Source organism: Sardina pilchardus, chromosome 5 (assembly GCF_963854185.1).
Source record: "Sardina pilchardus chromosome 5, fSarPil1.1, whole genome shotgun sequence".
Taxonomy (NCBI): domain Eukaryota; kingdom Metazoa; phylum Chordata; class Actinopteri; order Clupeiformes; family Clupeidae; genus Sardina; species Sardina pilchardus.
In genome coordinates this window covers 19,705,514-19,723,013 of record NC_084998.1, presented here as the reverse complement: position 1 = coordinate 19,723,013, position 17,500 = coordinate 19,705,514, and the positions used below count along the sequence as shown (strand labels likewise).

The following is a 17,500-nucleotide window of genomic DNA, read 5'->3' as shown; positions in this document are numbered from 1 at the left end:
TCTTCTGTTGCTGGTTAATGTTGAAAGAGGGCATAATCAAATGTGTCTAGACCAAGAAGTGTCAGAGTGGTTTGTCACTCTAACTGTCAGGACTTGTTCAGATTGTGTTTACTCTGCCAGAGCTTCTACCACAAATGCATTTTGATATTAAATCAATAGCTGAATTGCTGATGACACTTAAATGCAGTCATATTGTAGTCGCAAACTGTGGCTAGTTCTTCTATTGTATGGAACGAAGCAGCTTCATTGATTCTTGCAAATATGAGTGTTGCTTATGAAACAGCGGGTTGTGTGTGTGTGTGTGTGAGAGAGAGAGAGAGAGTATTTATGTGTGTCTGTGTGTGTGTTTGTGAGAGAGAGAGAAAGAAAGAGAGAGAGAGCGAGGGAAAGAGAGAGAGAGAGTATTTGTGTGTGTGTGTGTGTGTGTGTATGTATGTGTAATGAGACTGTGCTCTGGGCTAAGTGTGTTTGTATGCGTGTGTGTATGTCAGTAGGTTTGTATGCATTAGTAACGGCTGGTGAGTGTCAGTCTGTAACCCAGTTATGTAACTCAGCCGGAGAACAACATGCTCCAGATTTCAGCTGCAATTAGGCTGACTCTGTTACAGTCTCCATTGTCTGCATACCAGCCAGCCAAGAGCCATAGAAACCCAGTCTGCTCTGGTCCACTTGTGTAGCAGGGGCTGAAGGATGGGTGGGGAGGGGGGGGGGGGGCATCTCTACGTCGTGTTCATAAATTGTTACCGCAAGTACTCCCATTATGCTCTGGAACTTTGAAAACTCATAAATTCAGAATGCCTTTGGAACTGTTTTTTTTTCTTTTTTTCATTCTGGACACTTCAGCTGAGAGCCACAGCGTGATGTCAGTCTGAATGGAAAAAAATGGCAAAGGGTGTTTTTGGAAAGTTCTACAGCTGCAGATTTATCGGCAAATTACAGACAATGATTGGTCACTCAGAAAAGACCTCTAGTATTGATGTTTTCATATTCATGATTGTTGCCAGGCTCTTGGATTGAGCATGCACTCAAATGTGCAGTTATGTCTGTTTTGATCTGTATTTCAGACATGCACAGACACACAGGCTGTTTGTCAGGCTCAACAGTGGTGTCTGTTGACAAACCTCCACACTCAATAGATTAGGACTCCTTTCAAACAACTTGAGACATCAAAAAGTACCACTGGAGAAACACAACAGCAACATTTCACATATCTCTGAGTCAATTCAGTTGATAGCATGACCCCTAAGTAGTCTGTTTGAGTGCCTCAGCCATATTGGCTTTGCCTTTTCTGCAGCCTCAGACAACTACTTTACGGCTCCTTTCAATGATTCAGTGATTGTTCTCGAAAACCTGAATCTAACTGGAGTGTTGTGGCTGAATTTGCTATATAGCCCTTTATCTGCTTCTAAACTTTCACCTAGCTATTATTTCCATCGAACCGGTCACCTCGTCGGCCGTTATCCCTTACTTACACCTCCACTGGTCTTGTGTGTACTCTCCAGACTTGTTCCCTTACTTCTAATGTCAGTTGTGCATATTTTAACTTCTTCCTTTCAAAGGCTTTTCCATTCCATCTTCCTATGCAAGAGAATAGTTAGCTCAACAAAGTAAATGATGCACTCACACACAGAGTACAGCCCCATGACTTCTGTATGTATTCAAATTAGCCACAGCAATTCACCATGGAACTTGTAGCTCCCTCCCGACATCCACCTGAAGTTTCCAATCCTTTGCTTTGCCCCATCTCCCTGTATTTCTTGTATTTTACCAATGTCCACTTATCTATTCCTCTCGTTCGAAATAAATTCTGCTAACCCTGTCACTAACCAGCTAAGAGTTGACCTTGTCCTCTCTTGTCCTCAATCAAACATGGCAGTGATTTTAAGACCTGATTTTGTCTCTAGGTGTAACAACCCTGGGTCAAACTAGTTTTACAACTGGGCTGAATATTCATTTAAAAAAAAAGCATGCTGAAATGTTTTGACCAATGTAAGACCAAGTAGTGTTGTTTCATTTTCAGAGTGCCATTTGAATCTCCAAATGCACCCTTAAGACGAGGAGAATGAGAGTGCCGGTGTATTGGTTGTGTTTAGACCCACTCCTACCACAGTGTTTTCTGTCTGTGTTTTCTGTTGTTTGTTTTCATGTCTCTAGACCTTTATTTCATATCTCACACTTATGACCACGCTGTCTCCATGCTCCTGTTGCTAGGGATGTTTGTTGCTATGCTCTTTGTAATTGTTGGCAGACCTCTTTGAATAAAAACGTGTTCTCGCCAAGGTTGGCCTTTTTAGATCACACCACCTCAGTCTATGCGATACTTGCGTCAGGGCCTCCAAGTAGTCTTACATTTCCAAGTAGTCTTACATTAAGCTACTAGAGTTCAGATGCAAAAGCCTCTAAATCCACTTTTGTCAAAAATGAGATAATGATGGTGAGTGAATGCTCTTCACATATAGTGTAAGTTAATTCAATAATTTAGCTTCAAACCTCACTAAATACCATTCTCTTCCTGGTCTGAAATATTGATTTGTAGGCGAAACCCTATAGGAGCCTGATACAAAATGCTCATTTAAAAGAGAAGTGGTCAGACGGATTTAGAGGCTTTTGCATCTGAACCCTTCGTATGTAATGCGCTAGCGAGCTAAATCAAATGTCTTTATATTGTCTTTATATTAAGGCGTAGGCCACGAGTGTCAGTGAGAGGAGTGAGATTCTGTTGTGTGTCCGTGGCGGCGATGTCTCACAGTGTCCTGATTGTCCCTCTTCAGCCCATTCCCACGAGTCCCTGCAGTGAGTCGCCCACTCCGCCCAGCACGCTGGGCTCCCTCGGCCTGTCCCCTGGACTGGACACGCCGAGCAGCCATGACGTCTTCATACTGTCCCCTGTCTCTGGAGTCTATGGACACAGGTAGGCATAGACATACAGTATACAGTACATACACAGGCCTATATATACAAGAGTCTACACTTGCACAAGCATGGTTTCTATTCATTCTATATGTACTGTATACTCTTGTAGGGTGTTAACTCATCTTACTTACACATACACACACACACACACACACACACACACACACACACACACGAATACACACAAATACACACACACACAAACACAGAGAGAGAGAGAGAGAGAGAGAGAGAGAGAGGGAGACAGTGAGATGAACACACTACATATTTCAATTCAATGTCAACAATGTCACCAATTTCTCACTAATGTGGCGTGTTTGGCATGTGGCCTGTTAGGGAGGAGGAGATGGAGAGGGGCGGATTTGGAGTGTTCGGAAGCTCCGAGTCTCCAGGCTTCTTTGTGGACCAGGAGGGGGGTCCGTACTTCCCCTTGCTGGAGGAGGAGGGGGGCAGATCTACAGGGCTGCGCCGCAGAGACAGGACCCCCACACACGGTCAGTCCACACACACACACACACACACACACACGGTCAGTCCACACACACACACACACACACACACACACACAAATATGCATGCTCATGCACTCACATGCACCCGTATACACACCTCCCCCAAACATACACCACCCACTCAGTCACATGCACAAACACATTTCACACACACACACACACACACACACACAAGCACACATATGCGCACACACAATCAGTGACACACACACACACACACACACATGAACACACATACTCATTTGGCCTACATACACAGGTCGCACACTAATTTTAGAACACTGTCCACTTTGCATGCCTTCCAGGTGACCACAGGCCTGTTTCTATGGCAAACGAGTGGATGTCCGAGCCCCAGGAGGCTGGAGTGTACAAGAGAGGAAGCCGAGGTAAAGCAGCCATGTGTGGGCAGTTGGGTGGGCAGATGTATACAGCGTGGGTGGCTGTCTCTATGTATGTGTGTCTGTGTGTGTGTGTGTGTGTGTGTGTGTGTGTGAGAGAGAGAGAGAGAGAGAGAGAAGGAGAGACGGAAAGAGAGAGAGAACAAGAGACAGACAAACAGACAGATAGACAGAAAGAGAGAGAGAACAAGAGACAGACAAACAGACAGATAGACAGAAAGAAAGAGAGAAAGGTAGAATAAGGTAACGATGAGCACTCTGCCCACTCTAACGCTTAGAGTATTTTAATCCTGATGTACTGACTAAAAGGCCCTTATTTAAGGTTTGCCTACTTGTGTGTTTTTTTTTTTTTTTTGTCTCCCTCTACAATACTCTGGCAGCCTGCTTATCTGTGCTGTTTCCATAACAACCCCTATTCTGTGCTGGGGGACTTCATGTGAGCAGGCGAGCTCGGCGCCTGAATATTAGTAATGGCACGTGGACCGTGTGGTTGGTTGAGGCTCCGCAGTGGGAGTCTGTTTGTTTGTGTGTTTGTGTGTTGTTGCTGTTGCTGTGTTTTCCGTAGTGTAACGGTTGTTATTACCCAGTGTGGTGTGTCAACTGATCTAAGAATAGTACAGAGAAATAAGTGGGTGGTAAGAAGTGTGTACAGTATTTGTGCATCTGCGGTTGGTTGGGTGTGTGTGTGTGTATGTGTGTGTGTGTGTGTATGTGCACGAGAGAGAGAGAGAGAGAGACAGAGAGAGAGACAGACAGATAAAGAGAGAGGACGAGTAGGAGGACGACGGAAGATCAAAAGATCTTACCATCTCTGTCACCATCTTTGCTCTGCCCACATTTATGGAAATTAAAAAAATCCATAAAGACTAATTTTAGTTGCGGATTCTAAGAACATAAGAACTTATGATTAACCACCTCTCTGTCTTTCTGTTCCTCTTGCTCTCTATCTCTCTCTCTCTGCCCCCTCTTCTTTCTCTTCCCCATCTTCTCTCTCTGCCCCCTCTTCTTTCTCTTCCCCCTCTTCTCTCACTGCCCCTCTTCTTTCTCTGTTCCTCTATCCCTCTCTCTCAGACTCGGACTCCTCTCTCCTGCGCTTCATGAGTGATGACAGGATCATGGTGATCCAGGAGGAGGGCGAGTTTGCACGGGACTTCCAGCGAGACACGAGCCGGCGCTCCAGAAGGAAGAGCCGCAATCCCAGCAGCCCCAGCTATCCCATCAGCCCCTCCATGCTGGCTCCCCCAGTCAGGCTGGACGCAGGACCCCCAGAGGGGCTGGCCTTTCCAGTGCCCGACAACAACACTGTGCCACACTATCATGTTAGTCATTTTGCTTTCTCTTAGCAGTATGTATCGAGTGTGTGTGTGTGTGTGTGCGTCTGTGTGTGTTCACGTGTGTGTGTGTGTGTTTGTGTGTGTGTGTGTGTGTCTGTGTCTGTGTCTGTGTGTGCATCTATGTTTCTGTATGTCTGTTTGTATTCATGTGTGTGTGTGTGTGTGTGTGTGTGTGTGTGCATGCGCGCATGCATGTCTGTGTAAGGGATAATAGGATAATAGTGTGTGTGTGTGTGTCTGTGTCTGTGTGTCTGTTTGTATTCATGTGTGTGTGTGTGTGTGTGTGTGTATGTGTGTGTCTGTTTGTATTCATGTGTGTGTGTCTGTGTGTGTGTGTGTCTATGTGTGTTCACGAGTGTGTGTGTGTGTGTGTGTGTGTGTGTCTGTGTGTGTTCACGAGTGTGTGTGTGTGTGTGTGTGTGTGTGTGTGTGTGTGTGTCTGTGTGTAGGCATGTGTGTGTGTGTGTGTGTGCGCGCCTACACGCATGCATGTCTGTGTAAGGGATAATAGCCTCTGTGATATCTCAGTGTACAGAAATAATGGATGAGGTACAGCCGTCTCCAGTGTGAGAACATCTTTTCCATGCATCAGTACACCCTGTTAGTTATGTGTCTGGATGTTTTCATATGATGCGCACCTGCATTCTGTCAGCACACATGCATTAAGCACATGCACACACACACACACACACACACACACACACACACACACACACACAGCGAATGCTCTCGTCCACAGTCATACTGGTTTTGTGGCACTCCTACCACACTTTCTGTTGTTCGTCGTTCCTGATACAACAGGAAACCACCCTACCCCTGTGTTTGTCTCTCTGTGTGTGTGTGTATGTGTGTGTGTGTGCATGCGTCTGCTCTCAGTGAACTCTTCTCTGTCTTCTTTCCTCTGCAGCGAGCTGGCGACACACTCCGCGCCGACACGGACAGGTGAGTGACCAATCGTCGCCTCTCTACAGGTGCACACAGGTGGATTTAGTGCTGGTGGAGTCAGAGGTCCTTCTCACAAGGAGCACGTTTAAAGCAGGGCAGGTGATAAAGGAAAGGTTTGTAGGTGATAAGATGGGACACGGCGCTAAAGCCGCTAGATACTGCGGCACTCAGGAAAATCAGAAATGTTGATTTTTTTTATTTCTTTACTGACAATCTGACTGTGAGAAACTCCAGGACTTGATACACAAATCGTACATTGTATGTTTTACATCTCTATGGACTTTTTTACACAGATTGTTACACTGGTCTAGATACAGTGTAGCGAGGGCCTGTAATATGATGTGTTACCGAAAAGAAATGCTGCCATGCTATATGTCATGCCAATTCACTTCCAGTGCTATTGGCATTTAGTTTGAAAGACATCAGGACATACCGTAATTTCCCGACTATTAGCCGCAGCTTATACGTTGATTTTGCAAAATGTCTTCAGCTACGAGGTTAATACAGGGGGGCAGTTAATATGGTATTAATATGGTTTTGTTTCTTTTAAGTTGCATAAAACACTGTCCTGCGGCTTATACACAGGAAATTACTGTAGATGTTATACATTTAGATTAGCAAAAGGTCTGGTAGCTTTGAATGCATCTCTCTCGCGCGCTCTTTCTCTCTCTCTCTCTCTCTCTCTTTCTTTCTCTCTCTCTCTTATAATACACGACAGTACAGCAATGATATGTGATTGACACAGTACTAGCATGGATCAGATTTCAGGCTTTTTTTTAATCGAATCTGCTCATCTGGCGTCTTCGCTGTAATTCAAGAGAACAAATTGACTTTGCTTTCTCAATGCAGTATAGAACAGTTATGTACCTACAAAATACCTATCTTCCCCAATGTCTACATCAGATTGCAGCATTTCCTGCTGTCTAGCTTGGTATGGGGTCTTTTCTTACCACACATTGTTTTTGAATGTAATGTACACACACACACATACTGAAACGCCATAGACTCTTGGTGTTAGACTTTGCCTCTGTAGACACTGAGACACATCCTGTATGCTGTAATGTCATGGAGCTTCCTTTTCTCACAGTTTGCTGATATGAGTGTGTGTGTGTGTGTGAGTGTGTGAGGTGGCACTCTGAGTGGCAGAGTGAAACGTGCAGCCACGTGTACGTAGGTGGTGTTAGGAACAGCTTACTATACAGCTCATGTGCTAATAATGCCCACTGCTCTCTGTGTGTGTGTGTGTGTGTGTGTGTGTGTGTGTGTGGATAATGGAGAATCACAGTAGCGGGATGTGGTTGGGGGTTCGGGGTCGGGGTGTACATGAAGTGGGTTACGAGGACACTGTCGAGGTGTTTGAGTGAAGTGCAGGTCTTCGGGTCTGGTGGATGGTTAGCTTGCAGGCCATTATGATCAGCTCAGCACAGGTCAAAGAAGACATGCTCAAGGGCGTCGCATGCGTCTCGTGAAGAGACCAGAGTTCAGAGAGCTTTGTTGCAGGTTTCCTGTGTATCTCAAAGGGCCATGTGAAGACTTCCTGTCTCTCACAGTCTCTTCTCTTCAGCCTTTGTGTGTCGTCTCGTGTGTTGTTCTCCAGGGGCAACAGAATGCATGGCGTGTGCGTGTGTGTGTGTGTGGTAGGGTGTGTCTCTGTGGCCACTGTATAGCCGGGTGAATGGTGGAGGTTCAAAAAGTGTGAAGTATTTCCTTGGTTCAGAGTAGTGCTTATTAAGCCCTTAAGTTCTCTCTCCTATGTGTCACCATCTGAAAGAGCTTGTCACCATCCCATCTGATGCGCTGCGTTATACCTGTGCACACAGCGACAGCGTGCTCAATAGCGACTACCCAAATACTGAAAAAAAAGAAAAGCAAAACAAAGAAATGCAAAGGGATTACATTTATTTATATGCCAGACAGGCTAAATATGGAAGCATATGATGTGATCAAAATGGTGAAGAAATACGAGTCGTCTGTGAGATTAGGGAAGGACGAGCATGAGTAGAAAAGGACGTTTCTATTGACTTTCACAAATACACTTTGCACCAAACTGCAAAAAAGGAGTAGCCTGTCATTTGCAAGCTGTGTTGCGTCTGTTCCCAAGCACATGATATTTGAATTAACTCAGTAACTCAATAACACGCATCACATTGCACTGATATTGAGACTCCTTCAAGGGATGTTAATTACCCCAAACCTCAAGCATGGATTATGCACATCTTCTTTACAGACATAGTGGATCTTATTGTCTCTGAGCTACAGTAGTTTCGTTAGAAACAGTTAATGCACAGTTGGTGTTTCACTGTTTTTGCTGAGGTTCACTGTGATACTCCATCTGTCAAGAGCATATGAGAGTCACTGACAGATGTCAAGACAGCACAGATGGTCACATATCAGAGAAAAATTAGTAAAGGGTCACTGTTTGTCCACTGCTTAGTGCTGCCCTAGTGAAGGCCATCATATACTCTAATGCACTAGGCACATTTCAACCAGGACGCTCTCATCTGGCACAATAGCAACTGTATTGTAGCAATTTAGCTACTCAACAATTATCTTTGGCAGAATTGTTTAAGTGGATGAAGAGCTTGCCCTGAAACATCATGTCATTAAATATTTGCATGTCTGGTGTGCTGACTTCTGTGTGACTTCTGCTGTGACTTCTGCTTTTGTCCAGCACTCTACGCTTAGGTTACTGGCCCTGGATGTCTGTCCCTTTTGTACACCTTTCATGTCAGAGTTGTTAAGTTGATATTAGACTAGTGGCTATAGGAATAATGTAGCCTACTCCATACGCCACAGTAAGAACCCACAATATATGCCTTTTTGACCGCCACTAGCGCTCCAGAACATACAGTATATTTTGCATACACGGCATCATAGGAAGCCACAGTACTTACAGACAACATAAAGCCCACCAAACCACTCTATCATCATACCACACTGCCCACCACCCTCTGGATCATCATTATGCCACTGCCCCCCACACACAGCCCCCCCCCCCCCCATATGCACAACAGGCGAATTAACTGACAAATTTCACTGCATTCTTTACTTTAGTAATGATATGCATGTGACAAATAAAACGCCTTGTATCCTTGTATCCTTGTATTGACAATGTCAGAGACTTCATTCTCTGTATCTCTGTATTCTATGTCATTGTACCATAAGTTTTCAGCCATTTGTAAGGTAATAGAAATGCATTGGCTTGCTTTAAGACCACATTCTGTGACTCTCCGTAGGTTAGTGGTTAGTTTGTACCACTTGACAAGTTCAGTTGTGACTTCTTGAGTACATCTCTGATACAGTAGGCTGTGAGAGGTTACAGACAGGTCAGCATAGTTGATCTGTTGACATATTGTTTGCAGATATATGGCATGTCTCATAGGCATCGAAAAGCTGTTGCTCTCAAACACTTAATCAACAGTATCAGTGTAATGATGGAGGAATAGATTAAATAGACAGATATGGAAGGCTTACAAAATGATTTCACACTCTCTTTAAACTTTGAGTATTTTTAGTATTTTGAAAATACAAAAGTACATTATTTTATTTTGATACTCGGTGTGGCTACTGTACTTTGTAGTTTATTTTGATACACATGAAATTAGGGTATTGGATATTTTATTTTGAAAACATTTTGATGTATTTTTGCCCATCCCTGCCTATTATAATCTCATGCTAATGATTTACATTAGATAAGACCTACCTCAAGACACTCAGCTGCAAAAGACTGCATGGCATGAATGTGGGTTACAGTAGTAGGGGAAGTACATGACATCTCGTTGGTAGATATCTGTGGTACTAGATACCCGTTTTACAGATTTTATCCAGTGTCTTGTTTCAGCTGGTACATCAGACTCAACTGGCGCACCTGCACACTCTAACCCGCATTTACAGTCAATTACATTTCCCATATTGGCATATTAGTCAGCATCGGTCATATTAGTCAATTAGAGAGATACATTACGGTAAGAGAGAGAAAGATTAATTCCTACGTTTATTTTCTTTAAATGGAGATATGTTTTTAAAATGTGTCTATTCTGGAGATTACTGTGATAACGGGTAACAGCATGACCTTTTTATACTTTCCTGTGTTGTCATTGATATTTGATTTTAGTAATTCTATGAAAATGCAATCATTTCAAGAAGCTATATTTTCTTCAGAACAACAGTAGCAGAAACTGCCAAAATCTAGATTACAGATGAAGAAAGCTAAAAGTGACAGCCAGTTTTACACAGAGTCAATGCACACCGTTTCTAACCAGCAAGGAGAGTAATACTGTCAATTTCATTTTTCATTTCAATTTGTATTGTTTGTTTTCCAGCACACAATACACTGTCCCTCTGTATTTTATAGGTATGCAAGTTCTGCCATTGACAGACAAGCAGGAACATCAATGAGGAAGGTAAGTGCATCGATTTGCTGTGATGAGACATACTCCTGTTTCTATGCTTGACTCAGATGAACTCCACTGAGAAAGACAAGCTGATGTAACACAAAAGAGAGTAGACAAGTTCAAGTTTCAGTTTCTGTTTGTCTCTTTCTCTCTCTCTCTCTCTGTGTCTCTTCCTTTATCTCTCTTCGCATCAATCTCTTCCCCACCCACTCTTTCTCTCTTTCCAGTCAGTGCACTATGCTTCTTTAAGGACCAAGACCAAAAAGAAGAGCAAAGGTAAGTGTGTAATGTTCATTAAAAGAATGGATTTTGTTTTGTGCGTGGACATTAAGCATCAAAATGACTAAATGTCCCCAGCTTGCTGTTTCACACATCAAAGGTTAAAGTAGCACAATGTCGGTATTCCCCTTGTACCCAGTACATTTCCAATAAAACGGCTAAATAGGACCCTGCTTATTCCAACGACAACAATTAGATTACCAGGCATTCTGGGCATGTGGTGACAATGTCAGAGACTCAGTTTGTGGCATCAAAATGAGTTTGAAGCCCTTATATTAAGATTAAGATAAAAAAGACATGTTGCTTTAAAGCATTGAAAAGGCTTCCCGTTTGTAAAGAGCCTCATGTGTTTGGATATCTTTGTGCTGTGTCAGAAATGCGTTTATAACTCTGTGTGAAATCAGAGTGTCAATCTCATCCTCGTGCGTCTGGTGTGATCAGGGTCACTGAGCAATGCGAGCCGCAGGAGGATCGCTTGTAAGGACCTGGGCCACGGCGACTGCGAGGGCTGGTTGTGGAAGAAGAAGGACGACACCGGCTACTTCACCCAAAAATGGAAGAAGTACTGGTTTGTCCTGAAGGACTCCGACCTCTACTGGTACACCAACCAGAATGTAAGACCACATATGTTTCACTATGCTCTACCCCTATGTGACATTAAAAAGCGTAATTGATAACTTTGATCAAAGCAAGAGCCGAATCCTGATGTCTTCTCTACTGACTCAAATATGGTGTAGGTGTTAAGAAATTGGCTTCCAGGCAAAAGCCAGAAAGTCAAGGGTTTGATTCCCAACTGCCACCATTGTGCCTCGGAGTGAGGCGCTTAACCCCAAATTACTCCAGGGTGACTTTCCCTGTAATTGGTCTCTGTAAGTGGCTTTGTATAAAAGCATCTGCTAAAATGCAATGCATAATAACAATAATAGTATTATTAATAATAATAATAATAATAATAATAATAATAATAATAATAATCATACCCTTAAAACATGCAAATATTCTTAATACAAAACATGTTACTAATAATGCATGCAGATATTACAGTTTTTTTTTTATTGCTTTGATGCAGTAGTCGACTCAAAAAGCCATTTTTCAAAGCTCTTAACGCAAAGGCCTAAACTGTGGTACCAATGGTCAAAATTACTCATTTTGCCTGCAAAAGGCTCTAACTCCTCCAAAACATTTGAAATATGGACCAAAAGCAAATTTTGCCCTAAAACAACACAACTTGCACACAAGTGCATAAGCCCTTCCAATCAGTCATTAGACAAGGGGCATCAAAATACAAAATTCAGCTCTCAATGTGAATCAGTGCTGCATTACTGGTCAGCAGCTTACATATCAGTGCCAATTTGCTTTCTTGCAAAGAATAGATCCAGAATCATATACAATGATTCTGAAAAATGTTATTGAATGCAGTATTCATTCTTTTTTTTTCAGAGAGAGATTGTGGCTAAGAAATGAAACATTCCAACAGAAACCACATATATCGTATGAAAGAAAAAAATCCAGTAAAATCCATCACTGCGTAAGACATAAGGAAAATAAAAGTTCTGTACAATACTGTAAAGAAAAAAAATCTCTTCTAGTCAATTCTTACTCTCTCATCTGCCTTGACCATCCATGCTAGCAAGTTACAACACACAACATGGCACCTTTTAAGCCTGCAGACTGATTGCAAATTGAAAAGTTGTGTGAAGCAGTGTCAAACAGGTGCTTCAGTGATTTCATACTGGGCAAGAAGTTTCTAAGAGATGGAAGCATATAGTTTCTGTTTGGTTGCCTCAGCTAAAGCAATGGAGTTTGGACTGCTTGAATGACATCTGCGGAAGTGTGTCAAAACAATGACAATGGGTTAACTCATTTGCAAGAGGTGTCTTTTGCTCTGCTGAGAGAGTGATGATGAAGACTGAGAGGTCACCAGTTTCTTCAACCAGGTCAAAGCAATCGAAAAAAACTGTATTAGGGTGAAATAACTTGAAAATGCGTAACAGATCGAGTAATAAGTTATTGACAAACATGATCTGATGGCTTATTTCCCATCTCTCACTGTCTTGTTTTGTTCGACTTGTGTTCTCAGGATGAGAAGGCAGAGGGTTTCATCAGTTTGCCAGAGTTCAGGATAGACAGAGCAATCGAGTGCAGGAGGAAACAGTAAGTGCCTGGACTTACCTCACAATAACAAACCATGTCACGTCTTACAGTGAAATATGAACCCACAGCTAATATCAAACAGCCTATCTGATCGGCAGAACTTAGTTTGTTTTGTGTTGTTCTTCTGGACGTTTCTTCACTTTTAGATTTATGTGCATCTGTATTTGAATGTTGTGTTTGGGCTCTAAGAGATAACAGCTCCTTTGCTGTGGATGTGCAGATTGTGTGTCTGTGTGTGTCTGTGTGTGTCTGTGTGTGTGTGTGTGTGTGTGTGTGTGTGTGTGTGTGTGTGTGTGTGTGTGTGTGTGTGTGTGTGTGTGCTGCTGAGGAGAGCGTTGTAGTAGTGGGCTTGTGTCAGACCTTCAGGCCAAAGGGAAACTAGGTCACTGCAGCTGTGGCCTGTCTCGTGCTGCTGTAGCTGAGGGCCATGCAGTGGAAAGTTTGCATGATGAAGTTTGACCAGAGACCTCTCCCCAAATATCTCCTCCTTTCTCTTTCTCTCTCTTTCTCTCTCTCTCTCTCTCTCTCTCTCTCTCTATCACAGTGCTTTCAAGGCCTGCCATCCAAAAATCAAGAGTTTCTTCTTTGCCACGGACCATTTAGAGGAGATGAATAGGTAAGGCATTGTTTCCCCTTTCTTATCATCTCATCTGATCTCTCCACTCCTCTCTTCTCCTTTTCACTCCTGTCCTCTCATCTCCTCTCAGTTTGCCTCATACCTGTCATCCTAGCCTGGATACGGAACTCAAGTGTCTCTGTCAAGTGTCTCGCTGTGTTATGTCTCGTACAGATGGATGAATCGTTTGGGACTGGCTGCCATTGGATACACCCCAGATGATCCTGTACCCCGCCCAGATGAAGGTCAGAGCGTCCTGCCTCTTACCAGAGTACTGCTATCACCTACTGCATACAGACAGTGTTGCCAGATTGGGTTGAGTGATTTCCACCCAATCAGGTTCAAAGACCCGCACCCGCCCAATCTGGCAGCACTACATACAGACTGCATAGTAGTCCAGTCTACTCACTTAGAATGCGTCCGATGTGCTTTGGACCTATGTATAACTTGTAGCCTAGTCTGTTGTTTATTGAATTACAATGTATAATTTTGTTTATTGTCCAAAGCTTTTAAATATTTCATATAATCTGGGGTCTTCACACTCGGAATGTGTCATTTAATGTATAGTGTGTTGATTCTGATGTGTTTCACTTTAAATGTGTGATATAACTTCAGAAGAAAGTTGTCGTCTGCCAGATGGCTATTGATTTTATGCTCATATAACATATGCTGGAGTCTTTACATACTGTACGTACATGTTCATGTACATGTACATGTAGTCTGTTGTCAATTGACTTTTGTTGTGTCAACTTTTTGGAATTATAGTCTAGTTATAGTCTACTGACTTCAACTGTAGTCAATTAATTTTGATAAGTGGTTCAGTCTGTATGGTCCTGTACAGTACACATGAAGGTGACCCTTTGCTCGAGGTAACTGTAATTTAATGGTGTTTCATTTTGTCAGACTACTGGAGTGAAAGTGACCAGGAAGAGATGGAGGGATCCATGACCCTCAAACACGACAGCTACCACAGAGGACACAGTGTAAGTCACACCATGCCCCTCTCTGTAGATGTGTCTCAGAGAGTCAGAGAGATGCGGACAGACAGAGATACAGTTGTATTGGTTTGGTGCTGAATATACTGTATGTGGGTGTATCTTACACGGGTACACACACACACACACACACACACACATACACACACACACACAAGCACGCACCCATTGACATATACCTCATTTCTAACTACGGATGTGACGTTCGAAACTGACATTCAGAATCAAGCTTTCAAAAGCACTGCTTTCAAAAGCACTGTTTCAAAGCACTGCTCTGAAGCGTGGTTCAAAACACCCATGTCATGTGACCACGTCATTAGTGCATTTCACTCGTCGACTGCAAGCTGTTTTGTGTTTAATTGTCGTGTAGAGTGCGCCTTAGTCGTAGTCATGATGGTGTAGTGTTAGCGCGGCTGTTTTAGATTTTAGATAGATAGATACTTTAGGGTCATTCCACCTCAATTCAACAAATGCCTTCTGCTTGACCATCTCAGATTTCCCTCAAAATTTTACCACCTGAAGAGTAACCATTTAAACTGACTTAACCAAAATATTAGATCGGTATACCTAATACATCCAGAGAAAAACGTTTTTGAACATGGTACCCCCCTTCTGATTTTTGGCACATTGGCGCCCTCATCTAAATCTGCAGCAACGTTCAGATGTCATTATCTCAAAAAGTGTTCAAGCTAAAGACTTCAAATTTTCTGGGAATAATGATTGCTACCTATAGATTCCACATATTCATTCGTAGGCCGTATGTATTGATACTGACTGTGTTTCAATCTTGTGAAATCAGAAGAAAAATGGCAGATTTTTTTTCAACCCCCACATTGGGTGCTCCATTACACAATTTGTAAACAAAATGTTTGACAAATGGTTATGTCTCTCTACAGAAGTGTTTAAGCTGTCTTTGAAAAAGTAATTAAGAGGTGTCTATATTGCTTTTTTGTTGGAAGTATTGTAACACAAAACTGAAAAATAATCAATTTGGATGATATTGTATCTCCCCATTACAGAGGTATGACACGCTATACCAATGAATTGAACACATCTCCAGAAAGAGTATGAAATGGGCTTTCATACTGTGAAATTTCAAGATGGTATTATGGCTGCAGTTATTAAAAAAAAAAATTTTAAATATTGGTCTATTACAACAATTAGCGTTGCTTTTTTGTGCTATTATTTAATGATTTCATAATCCTTGTCTTATTCCTAAGTATCAGATGTTTATGTCTCATACTGTTAAACATTTATATTTTCATTTACTTGCTGAGTGATGAACTAATAAAATATTTCCTGTATTTCCGAAATATTTCCTGTATTTCCGAAATTGCTCCTGTCACTATTTAATGCCACTAGATGTCACTGTTCATGGATATCAGCAATGTGTTGTTATAGTAGACCAATATTTCAAAAATAACATTTCAATAACCATAGCCATAATACCATCTTGAAATTTCACAGTCTGAAAGCCCATTCCATACTCTTTCTGGAGATGTGTTCAATTCATTGGTATAGCTTGTCATACCTCTGTAATGGGGAGATACAATATTATCCAAATTGATTGTTTTTCAGTTTTGTGTTACAATACTTCCAACAAAAAAGCAATATATACACCTCTTCATTACTTTTTCAAAGACAGCTTAAACACTTCTGTAGAGAGACATAACCATTTGCCAAACATTTTGTTTACAAATTGTGTAATGGGGCACCCGATGTGGGGGTGTGAAAGAAATCTGCAATTTTTCTTCTGATTTCACAAGATTGAAACACAGTCAGTGTCAACACATACGACTTACGAATGAATATGTGGAATCTATAGGTAGCAATCATTATTCACAGAAAATTTGAAGTCTTTAGCTCAAACACTTTTTGAGATAATGACATCTGAACTTTGCTGCAGATTTAGATGAGGGCGCCAATGTGCCAAAAATCAGAAGGGGGGTACCATGTTCAAAAATGTTTTTCTCCGGATGTATTAGGTATACCGATCTAATATTTTGGCTAAGTCAGTTTAAATGGTTACTCTTTAGATGGTAAAAGTTTGAAGCAAATCTGAGATGGTCAAGCAGAAATTTTCTCTAAAATCCGTTGAATTGAGGTGGAATGACCCTTTATTGATCCCCAAGGTTTTGAAAGTTACCTCAACTATAAGGTTAGCTTCCTTTTAGATTTGAAAGGTATCATTTCTTATAACAGCTGCTGGTGAACTTCATATTTTGTCATTAACCACATGTTTTCAACCAGAAATTGTTTAAAAGCCTCAAAACATTTCCACCACAATTGCTTCAAAATGTTTGACTGTTTCACAAATCCTTGCTTTGCCCATCCCTACCTCTAACCTCTATACACCTACACACGTATGCATCTGGGCAATATGATGTTGAAGGTCCAAGTCATATAGATAACAGTGTCTGTTAAATCCTACACATTTTACAGGTAGAGACACTACACAGTTCTAAAACTGTAGACAGTACAGTAGTAGTAGTCCTATGTACTCTACATGTAGAAACACTTTGTGTTTGGTCCAGTGTTGTCTTAACAGCATAACAGCAAAAGAAGGGGTTTAGCATAAGAAGGGAGATGTGTGATTAGATGAGATGTGTCCACCAATACAAGTTAGTTGGTGGTGTGTCTGTGTCCAGTGTTGTCCTTATATGGTGTGTCTGTGCTTGTCAGGCGAACCCCACCAGCCCGTTCCCTGAGCGCCACTTCTCCAGCGGCTCCACCTTCTCCCACTCCTCGGCCGAGGAGTCGCTCTCCTCCGGCTGCCGCTCCACGCACCGCGAGCGCCGCTCCTGGCAGGACCTGATCGAGACGCCGCTGACCAGCGCCGGGCTGCACTACCTGCAGACGGGCGAGGGCGACGGGGGCGACTGGGGCGGCCCGGCGGGACCCCACGCGCCCCTCGCGCCCCTCTCCCCCGAGCACCGCCGGCACCAGGCCACGCTCCCGGC

General features: G+C 42.6%; 1 protein-coding gene across 1 annotated transcript in view; it reads left to right on the top strand.

The window, feature by feature from the left end:
* The window catches only part of si:ch211-26b3.4 (connector enhancer of kinase suppressor of ras 2), a 32,971-nt gene that overhangs the window by 11,433 nt on the left and 4,038 nt on the right, over positions 1–17,500 (top strand). The window contains exons 10-22 of the mRNA XM_062537395.1: positions 2,772–2,911; positions 3,250–3,407; positions 3,731–3,811; positions 4,895–5,142; positions 6,065–6,099; positions 10,457–10,505; positions 10,724–10,772; positions 11,217–11,389; positions 12,856–12,929; positions 13,474–13,545; positions 13,720–13,790; positions 14,449–14,528; positions 17,223–17,500. The exon at positions 17,223–17,500 is cut by the window's right edge and continues 673 nt beyond it. Coding sequence (XP_062393379.1) covers positions 2,772–2,911; positions 3,250–3,407; positions 3,731–3,811; positions 4,895–5,142; positions 6,065–6,099; positions 10,457–10,505; positions 10,724–10,772; positions 11,217–11,389; positions 12,856–12,929; positions 13,474–13,545; positions 13,720–13,790; positions 14,449–14,528; positions 17,223–17,500 — 1,508 coding nt within the window. The remainder of the gene's footprint in view (positions 1–2,771; positions 2,912–3,249; positions 3,408–3,730; positions 3,812–4,894; positions 5,143–6,064; positions 6,100–10,456; positions 10,506–10,723; positions 10,773–11,216; positions 11,390–12,855; positions 12,930–13,473; positions 13,546–13,719; positions 13,791–14,448; positions 14,529–17,222) is intronic.